Below are 10,346 nucleotides of genomic sequence, written 5' to 3'. Positions count from 1 at the left end.
GCTGCTCTGCAACTCCCCATCGTTGCAATGGGGACTAATGGGGAACAATGCTGAGTCCCCGATAATTGCATCGCTGCTCTGCAACTCCCCATCGTTGCAATGGGGATTGATGGAGAACAACGCTGAGCCCCCAATAATTGCATCTCTGCTCTGCAACTCCCCATCGTTGCAATGGGGACTAAAGGGGAACAATGCTGAGCCCCTGACAATTGCATTGCTTCTCTAGAATTCCCATTGCTGCAATGGGGACTGAAGGGGAACAATGCTGAGCCCCCGATAATTGCATCTCTGCTCTGCAATTCCCTATCGTTGCAATGGGGACTAATGGGGAACAACGCTGAGCCCTGATAATTGCATCACTGCTCTGCAACTCCCCATCATCGCAATGGGGACTGAAGGGGAACAACGCTGAGCCCCTGATAATTGCATCACTGCTCTGCAACTCCCCATTGTTGCAATGGGGACCGATGGGGACGGGGACGCTCCTGGCTGTCAGGACCCGGCATCGGGGTGGGGATTGGATCCTCCCCATCCCCGCAGCCCCAAGTCCTGGTGCTCTGCTTCTCCCCAAAGGAGCATTCCTCTGCTGGCAGCTCCCTGGGGCAGCTTTCCCACACCCACCTCTTCCCGCAGGCAGAGCTCGCATACCCAAAACCTGATATAGTTTATGTATATATATATACATATATATAATTTTTTTTTTTTTGCTAGAACCCAACCAAAAAGCATCTCCTTCCCTTATTAAATTTAGAATCACAGAATCATCTCATAGAACACCCTGTGTCGGAAAGGACCCATCAGGACCATGGAGTCCGACTCGCAAACTCTCCTCCACGCCGGCTGCGCCTCGCTCTGCCCGGTGCACCCCCATTACCGCAGCCCTTTGCCTTCCCCAACAAAACCATGGTTACATCCATGGCACTTCGCGTCAGCTCAGCTCTGGCACTGCACAAAGAGAAAAGTTTCCTTCCGGGTTCTTGCACCTCTGTCCCTTCGGGCTGGGGACAGGGATGGGGACAGGGATGGGGACAAGGTAGGGGACAGGGCTGAGGACCCCACTGGGGGACAGGGATGCGAGAACGCCCTGCAGCTCCTCCCCAGCCTCTCGTCATGGGGAAAAAAAAACCCTCAAATTTTAAGGTTAATAAAGCCCTTGTTTGCTTAAGATAGCACCTGTTTCTATGGTGACACTTGCAACCCAGAACCTGTTTATCAGCGCGGTGACAAACGCAGGCGCGGGAGCGGGGCCGGTGGTGGCACCGGGACACTCAGCACCGAGGACAGCGCCGTGACCCCAACCCGATCCCAACCCGACCCCCACCCGCGCATCGCTCCGCCACCCTCCAAACCCAACCCGAAGCTTTCCCAAAGGGAGAAATCAGTTGGTTGGGGGCTCCCATTGGAGCTTTCTCAACCCCATGGGCTCACGTTCCTACCCTGACCCCCACGCCCACCTCCGCCCCGCTCCATGCCTCAGTTTCCCCAACCCCCCCCCAACAAGGAGGTGGGTGCGGGGACGGCCGAGCCAGCACCGAGCCCCGCTCCGCCCCATCTCAACGCGGGGTCTGGCGGCTGCCAGCACCCGTTTCCATAACGACTTTCGGCTCCAAACATATTTGGATAAAAATAAAGTTCAAGCGGCGACGCTGCGGCGGAGCACAAATTTACGGCTCCCGAGGAGGGGGATCAGGCCGGAACGCGCTCCAACCCCCCCCCCCCCCCGGGCAGGATTTGCTCCCTTCCTTTGCTGCAGAGCAGATGGGGATCCGTGTGGACTGGGCGGCTCTGCAAACCGGCCCCGGCTCTGCCTCGCTACCTGATGCTCCGCGGCGCGCGCGGGATGATGTGATAAATTCATTTCCAACTCGCTGCATTATCCTTTGAATATTTTAATGACTCATTGAATGGAGTAAGGGGGGGGAAAAAAAAGGAAAAAAAAAAAAAAGGCGATTTCAAATGAACAATTATGCTGCATTAGAGTAAAGGCTGATTATATTTAAACACTGCTTGCATGGATAACGGGACATATCGACCTCCGCCTATAAGAGCTAATTTGGCTCTTATCTCTAAATAATTTTACACTGCAAATTACCATGAAAACCTAAAGGGCTTTAAAAACATTCATCAAAAGATATTATTCCACTTTGTGGCGACGTTTTTATTTAAATTATTTTGAATGGGAGCGAAAGCATCTCCCCGGCGCCCGACGAGCGGAGCCGCCGTTGGCGATAAGGAGCAGCCAACCCAATGGGGATGGGATGCTCCAACCCCAGCGCTGCATTTTGGGATGTGAACCCTAAATTTTGGGGGTTTTTGTTGGTATTTCACATCAGAACACGTCCCCAGCCTCGGCGGCGTGTCGGGGTTGTTGGAGTTTGCATGGAGCATTCCAAGGTTTGGGTTTTAGGAGGGTCATGCCACGCCAACGGGAGGAAGATGCCTGTGGGGAGGGATGCCGAATGGTGAGCCTATAGGTACGGGTGCAGAGATGCCATATATATTTGGTTCTCCTTATATGTTTGTGTGTAAATATATATATATAAGGAGATGTGTCTGTGCAACCCTAGCACAAGGATGGGCTGCGTTGGATGATCGTGGTTGGGGCCAATGGAGACGCAGTGCTTGGCGATGGTGAAACCATTCCCCAAATTCACCTTTTCTCCCCCTAAATTCACCTTTTCTCCCCCAAAATTCACCTTTTCTCCCCCTAAATTCACCTTTTCTCCCTCCAAATTCACCTTTTCTCCCCCCAAATTCACCTTTTCTCCCTCCAAATTCACCTTTTCTCCCCCAGATCCACCCTGCTGCTGGAAGAGCTCCCTCCTTCCATCCTGGAAAGGAGATTTCCAACCTCATCACCCACTTCCCCAACAAAAAACCCAACGCTTTCCAACCACTGGTGCCCGTTGTAATCCCCCACCTCTGCTCAAACGATCTCACGCTCCAAAAAAAATAAATAAATAAACAACAACAACAAAAAAAGACAAGAAAACCACAATAATTAGCAATAACGAATGCCTCAGAAGGAGCCGTGTACAGAAGGGAAAACAAGAGCTCGAGCTTTTTTTTTTTTTTTTTTTTTTTTTGCGTTTAGTAAATATTAAAATTAATGAGAGACTTCCAAGACCCTGTTGTTAGAAATGCAGAAGGGCTTCTGTGAAGGATTATATAAAAAAATATATAAGAAAAAATCACAAAATAGAAAGGCCTTGCGCACAAATCTCTGCCATTATTCCGGATGCTTTATGGTTGGTTTTTCTTTTCTTTTTTCTTTTTTTTTCTTTTTTTTTTTTTTCCAGCCAATTATGAAACTCGCAGGAAGTATTAATATCTAATTTTAATTTGCTCAATATTCCCATTAACCACAAAAAAAAAAAAAAAAGTCTAATTAAGGTATCTGTACAAAAAGCCCTCCGCAGTAATTTTGGAGAATAATAGCGGAGAATGACGAGATATTTCTCGCTAAACGCGCGCTGCAAATTAATTGATATCTTAATTAGACTTCAGATTATTAGTTAGATTGATTCAGAGCTGAAACACCTCAGCCTTTAGGAGATAAGAGGAGGAGTGGAGCGCACTGATTTGCCAAACCCTCCCAGGACGCAAAGCGGCGACGGAAGGGTCCCCATCCATTGCCTGGTGCCAAACCCAAAGGAAAAAATGTGGGATTTGGCACCAAAAACTCAAATTTTTCCCCCCTCCCTCCATGATTTCCACCAAAATCGTGCTGTTTTGTTCCCCCTTCCTCTCCCCGAACACGCCGACACCAAGAGCTCTCGCGAGCACCTCGCTCTCTGCACAGGCAGAGCTGGGGGTGAGGAGCCCGCAAGGCGGCATTTCTTTAGGAAAGGCTAAAAAAAAAATAAAAAATAAAAAAAGAGAAAGAAGCAGCAATATTTAAATCCCAGCCTGGCTCGATATAGTCTCAGGAAGCGCTCCCCTACCTACACGCCGAGCGCGATTTGCATTTCTCCCCCTTTGGGATCTCACCCTCGGGATGAACGGCGCCCGCTTGGGCGCAGCCGTTGGGATGTCACCGTGTCACCGCCCTGTCCCCCCCCCCCCAACCCTTTGGGGACACTCACGGGGACGTCGGCGAGCAGCCAGTGCCTCCAGAAGCGGCTCCGGGGGTCAGCTCTGCTGGGAGCATCGGGGTCCACCAGCATCACCACGTACTTCTTGCTCTGCGGGAGGAGAAGAGCGTTGGGGCAATGGTGCGTGGGGTTGCGTTGGCGACGCGCGAGCAAGGAGCAGCCTGCCCCCCACTTTGCTGCTTTGCACCCTTCCCTGTGCGTGCACGCTTTAAGGTGCCTCGTAACGTGAGCAAGAAGGAGAACGCAAGGCATGGGGAGCAGGCGAGGAGGGGAACACGAAGCGTGCAAAGCGGCTGGACCCCAGTGATCCCAATGGCTGCAGAAAGGGGTCTGAGGAAGGAGAAGGGTGTTTCGGTGTTCGTCCTAATAAATGCACTCAGGATTCCCCCCCTGGCCCTATAACCACACTGCAGGGCTTTCTGCTTTCCTGCAATAGGATGCCGGGATATTTCCTGAGAGCAATGTCACGCCGTGGGGACCCTTGGGTGTCCCGGTCCCTGTATGGGGGGCACCCAGCGCCCCACGGTGTCACCAGGGCAGGGATTTGGGGCCCCGCAGGTTTGAAGTGACCTCTGAAGGTTTGTGGGAGGAAAATCTGATCTGCGAGGATTTGGCAGGACCTCGGGAGGCGGATTATCCCGCAAGCAGACGGATGAAGGGCCCTCTCCTAAGGAGACCTCCAGGTGCAAGCTCCAGGGGCGGAGATTTCAGGGAAGCGCCGCGGGTTTGAGTCACAAGTTCTCATGCACGGAGCCAGAGCTCCGTACCTAAATCCCCCCAGGCCTTGGGAAAGCGGGCAGGGATTTCACAGCGGGATCGCAGCCCCACGGACCCCACCTCTGCTCCATTCCCCAAACCACGGCCTTGGTGCCCCCCATGTCACCGTGCCCCCAAAGCCACGCGTGGCTCAGCCCTCGGTGCAAACCACAAAGCGTCATCTCCACCGAACGAGCCATTTTATCGGCAAAACGCGGATTTAAACCCATTGAGCAAAGAGCTTGCAACAGTTGCAGAGAAAATCCTGAGCTGATGCAACCTGCCCCAGAGCAAGGTGCCGTGCCTTAATCCCGGCTCGGTTCAGCGCAATCGCTTTGCAACGGGCTTACGCCAAGCGTGCAGATGCGCACCCCCAAAAAATGGGTCACTATGGGATGGAGATGGGGACGCGGCGCTCACAGCTGCAGCATCGCCCTGAGCACCGCGGAGGAGCGGAAATATTTTCGTGCCAGAGCCGAAAATGGGAAGGAGGAGGGATTGGGGAGGGAGGAGGGAGGGGGGGGGAGAAAAAAAAGCCCAACAACCCCAAAACCCCGCTCGGCAAGTGTGAAGGAATTTGAGCTCTAACTTTAGGGAGGGTGCAGCGCTGAGCACGGCGCTTCTGAAGCTCTCGTTTCTCCTTCGGAGCCCAGCTGGTGGGAACAGAACGTGTAGTCATGGGACTGTCATCGTGTGCTGTCCAGGTTAACATGTAGCATTTCTATTACTATTAACAGACTTTCTGCTCCTCGCTCCATCTGTTCTTCGAAATAATTGCAGTTGTACAGACCATGCCTTCGCTGCAGGCAGGCTCTGGGGAGAGGGGTAGCGCTTTTATGCAAAAAAAAAATAAAAAAATAAAAAAAAAAAATTAAAAAAAAATTTAAAAAAAAAAAAGGAGGAAAAAAAATAAAGCAAGTGTTAAAAAATAACAGCAAACACGAGAATAGAGTGCAAGCGGAGTTAGCAGCAGGCTCGCGATTGGGTGCAGATTGTGGCCTAGAAAGGTGCTGTGCACGCGGTGCGGGGCAGACCCCCACGGGGGACGGGCACGGGGAGGGTCCCAAGCCCGGATCCCATTGGGTGCAGTGGGGCCGTGAGGATGTGGGGCGGTTTCTTGCACTGCTGGGTGCAGGGAGCAGTGCCCTGTGCAGTCCCACCGGGCGCGAGGGCCGTGCTGTGCGGGGAACTGGGGTTTTGCTGCTGCTCGCTCTGCACCGCGGCCCCGCAGCAGAGCAGCGCTGGGGTTGGTTTGCTAATTCTGCAGTCCTCCCCACCACGGGTGCACGGCGTTGGCTGCTGGCCTCGGGTGACACTGCTCAATGTCATCGCCCCGGGGATTTTGGGGAGGAGGGGAAGGGATCTCCACCCCGAATCTGCTCTCAGAAAAAGCCACACTTTGCTAATTTTGCCAAGGCAACCAAAAGCCGTGAGGGCTTCCAACACAAGAAATAACTCCTTCGCAAAGCGCTCCCTGTTCAGCTCCCCCTCCCGGCCCTGCAATGTGGGGCTGGCCAAAAACCCAAAGTGTGCTGCCATCCCAAGACCCCAAAGTGCATCCCAAGGGGAGCTGACAGCAGCTCCATGCATCGCTGCAGCAATGTGTGCAGCTCCCACTGCAGCCAGTCCTGGCTCTGCCGCCATCCACAGGTTGGGAAACGCAGGGAGCGGGATGTGGGCGGCGGGGGGGGATTTGTGCACCGGGATTACGGGGAACCGTGCAGGAATTAAGGATTTATCCGAAGGAGAGCACGCAGGGTGCTAAGCCACACACATGTAGAGCAAGCAGTTTCCTTGGAAACGAGCGCACATGGAAGCGGCACACATGCGAACCCGGGCGGGCGATGGCGTTTCCCCGGCAGCCAAAGCGGGGTTTTGGGGATGGGGATGCGGGATGCGGCGTGTGCTGCAATGGGATCCAGGCTTTGCCGGCCTGGATCACCCTGGAAATTCAGTCTCAAAGGGAAGGAGCCAAGTGATGAGCAAAGCCACAGCCCAACGGGCGCTGTTTGGAACAAAAAAAGGGTTTGCTGGGCTTGGGGACATCCCAGTTGGGGTTGACTTTGAGCAGCCTACAGCACATGGGACGAGGTCGTTGGCACAGCGAGCAGCGCAGAGCTCACTGCATGCAACCTGAGCATGGGAGGGGAAATGCACCCCATGGCGGCTCACAGATGGGCAGGGAGCTGCATCGGTGTGGCGTGTGGGGTGCAGGATGATGGGTGTGGGATGTGGGATGTAGGACGCAAGATGCCAGATGCAAGGCGTGGGATGCAAGAGGCGGGATGCGAGGTGTGGGATGGGGGATGCAGAATGTGGGATGAGAGATGCGGGATGTAGAAGGTGGGATTCGGGATTGGGGGATGCAGGATGTGGGGTGCGGGATGCAGGATGCTGGATGCAAGGTGTGGGATGAGGGGTGTGGGGTGCAGGATGTGGGATGCAGGATGTGGGATGCAGGGTGGAGGATGTGGGATGGGGGACGCAGAATATGGGCTATGAGATGGGTGAGGCGGGATGCAAGATGCGAGATGCAAGGTGCAGGATGCAAGATGCGTGATGTGGGATGCAGGATGTGAGAAGCAGGATGCAGGATGCGGGATGGGGATGCAGAATATGGGCTATGAGATGGGTGAGGCGGGATGCAAGATACAAGACGTAAGGTGTGGGATGCAGAGTGCAGGGTGTAGGATGCAGGATGCGGGATGCAAGGTGCAGGGTGCAGGGTGCAGGATGCGAGATGCACGATGTGGGATGCAGGATGCGAGAAGCAGGATGCAGGATCTGGGTTGCAGAATTTGGGCTATGAGATGGGTGAGGCAGGATGCAAGATGCGAGATGCGAGGTGTGGGATGCAGAGTGCAGGGTGTAGGATGCAGGATGCGGGATGCAAGGTGCAGGGTGCAGGGTGCGGGATGCGAGATGCACGATGTGGGATGCAGGATGCGAGAAGCAGGATGCAGGATCTGGGTTGCGGAATTTGGATATGGGCTATGAGATGGGTGAGGCTGGATGCAAGATACAAGATGTAAGGTGTGGGATGCAGAGTGCAGGGTGTAGGATGCAGGATGCGGGATGCAAGGTGCAGGCTGCAGGGTGCGGGATGCGAGATGCACGATGTGGGATGCAGGATGCGAGAAGCAGGATGCAGGATCTGGGTTGCGGAATTTGGGCTATGAGATGAGTGAGGCTGGATGCAAGATGCGAGATGCGAGGTGTGGGATGCAGGGTGCAGGATGCAGGATGCAGGGTGCAGGATGACGGATATGGGGTGCAGGAGATGGGTGCAGGATGCTGCCTGCACGCCATGCAGGAGCTGGAGCTGCCGCTCCCCCTGCGCAGTGGAAGCACCACGAGCGCCAGCTGAGAGCTCAGAGTCAATCTGGGCTTTTTTCTTGGCTCGTCCCCAGTACTAAAAAGTTTCTATAACGGGCACGTAGTTAGCAATTCTGCTGCTGATGCTTCGCCAAAGAGAGATTCTAGCTCCTTCTCCCATGGCTAACGGGGGGGTGAGGCAGGCGAAAAAAACTGTTTGCAGCCGAGTTGGGTGTTGTGGGAGCAGTGTTTCGAGGTGGTTTTTACCTTTCTAATTGAAACCAGAGCCTCGCTGCTTTCCCCTTGCAAAATAGGTCAGCAATATTAACCCTCCTCAGCAGGACTTGCCCAAGGGGACATGTGGCACAATCTCAGCGCTTGACCCAAAGCATCTCGTCCCCCCCCCCGCTCTGCCCAAGGGAACTTCATTGACTTTCTAACAGGCTTTGCCCCCCCAGCTCCCCGGGGAGCTGAGGCAGCCAAATATTTATGCAGCCCGATGTCCGGATAATAAGGGATTAATGCGGGGTCGTTACGGTGAGCGCGTCGATTTGTAAGGCTTATTCCCCAATGGAGGCCCTTGGGATGGTTTGGGAAATGGGTTATCCGCTCCGAAAGGAGAGCAGCTTGCTTTCCCGTGGAAATGTCCTGTGCTCAGGGTGCAGCGATGCACAAAACAGGGTGAGCTTCCACGGGGCTCACGCTCTGTAGGAACAGATCTGTTTGCAGAGGACCTGGGAGGTGCCCGTGCAGGAGGAGCGCGTTTGTGGCAGGGAGGGGAGCAGCATGCTGTACCCCTTGCTCACAGACCCCGTAGCAATGGTTTCCCCAAAACGGAGCTCCAACCACGTCACCGTCACCACGGGACGCAACCCCAAAGCAAGGACCCGGCGATGGGGACACTGCAACCCCACTGCTGCCCATTCTCCCAACCACCACCAAAAGGAAAAGCACAAACTAAAGCGCACGGTGCCACCCATTCCCTGCGTGCTCCGTCCCCACTTCTCCCATAGCTATTTATTCACAAGGTGACGGGAGGCAAGCTAATGAGCTCTTTGCTAACGAGCATCCCCATCTCGGAGCCGGGACGTTGGCCATCGCTCGGGACCGGCCGCGCCAGGATCACCGCGCGAGGAGGAGGTGGCAGAGCGCAGCCGTCCGCCCCAATTACCGTCACTCGTGGGGACACATGGGCTGGTGGCGTTTGACATTTGCTGCACAATATTTTGATGCAAAATGGCACCTCCGTCACAAATTATTTTGCAAATCTTGGCTTGGGTCCGGGTGGGTTTTCATGCGTTGAGTGCGTCCGGATTGTTTTGCCGGGGAGCGTTGCGCGGGGGTGACATCTGATGAGCAAAGGGAAGGTCCATCGCTTCGCTGCTGCATGCATGCCATTGGGTTGGCCAAAAAGCAAGCAGCCCCGTCTCGGCAGACCCCACAACGGCATTTTCCCAATTTCCGTGCTTTTTGGCTCCGTGGGATGGAGCTGAAGCGGCGCTGTCCCCATCCCCCAGCACCGAGGTCGGGGTCGCGGATCCGGGACCCGCTGCACTCGCTGCCATCAGACACCTCGGGAAGCTGAAATGACTTTAAATGCCTAAACATTTTAAAACAAACCCCGGAACAATTCAGCTCCAACTCCTCGCCCGCTTTCTCTCGCTCTCCCTCCCTCTCTCCCATTTTTACGGTTTCCAGAGCTGTTTTACGCCTCATTACCTGCACACTGTGAGTGATGTCTGTCGGTCCTAGAGCTGTAAATACCTTAAATCATGCTTCATTAAGAATATCTATGGTGCTATTAAAGAGCTATAATAGACAACGAGTTAACAGATGATTAAATATGAACTCCATTTGTGTCACTCACCAGCGTGCAAGGAAGAGGCTTTAAGTTTCTAAACTCGCTCTCATTATCTGGCAAAGTGCGGCTGGGGGGAGTGCACTGGGATGCTGGCACTGGCACGCGAGCATCCCACGGTGGCTCTGAGGTGACAGTGAGGAGAGGCCTTTGCTGGGCAAATAGAACTCGGTGACAAAAGTGACAGATTGGGTTCTGGTGCTGGGAAGCCAGAAATGTTAAAAAGAAACAAAATAGAAGAGGGAGGAGGAGGAGGAGGAGGAGGAGGAGGATGGGATGGGATGGGATGGGATGGGATGGGAACAATGGGATGGGATGGGATG

The 10,346-nt window shown here is 54.2% G+C and overlaps 1 protein-coding gene across 3 annotated transcripts in view; it reads right to left on the bottom strand.

The window, feature by feature from the left end:
* PEBP4 (phosphatidylethanolamine binding protein 4) overlaps window positions 1–10,346 on the bottom strand; it is a 60,864-nt gene that overhangs the window by 27,805 nt on the left and 22,713 nt on the right. The window contains exons 4-5 of one of the 3 annotated variants that reach the window (XM_021374926.1): window positions 4,086–4,184; window positions 1,965–2,440 (exon numbers count right to left, since the gene is read on the bottom strand). In XM_021374926.1, coding sequence (XP_021230601.1) covers window positions 2,330–2,440; window positions 4,086–4,184 — 210 coding nt within the window. In that variant the 3' untranslated portion in view covers window positions 1,965–2,329. Of the gene's footprint in view, window positions 1–1,964; window positions 2,441–3,281; window positions 3,852–4,085; window positions 4,185–10,346 lie in introns of those variants that run through there. The other 2 variants (XM_021374924.1, XM_021374923.1) reach the window with 2 other exon arrangements.

This window comes from Numida meleagris, chromosome 21, assembly GCF_002078875.1.
Source record: "Numida meleagris isolate 19003 breed g44 Domestic line chromosome 21, NumMel1.0, whole genome shotgun sequence".
NCBI lineage: Eukaryota > Metazoa > Chordata > Aves > Galliformes > Numididae > Numida > Numida meleagris.
Note: the sequence above shows the minus strand (reverse complement) of the source record. Positions and strands in the feature narration are given on the sequence as shown.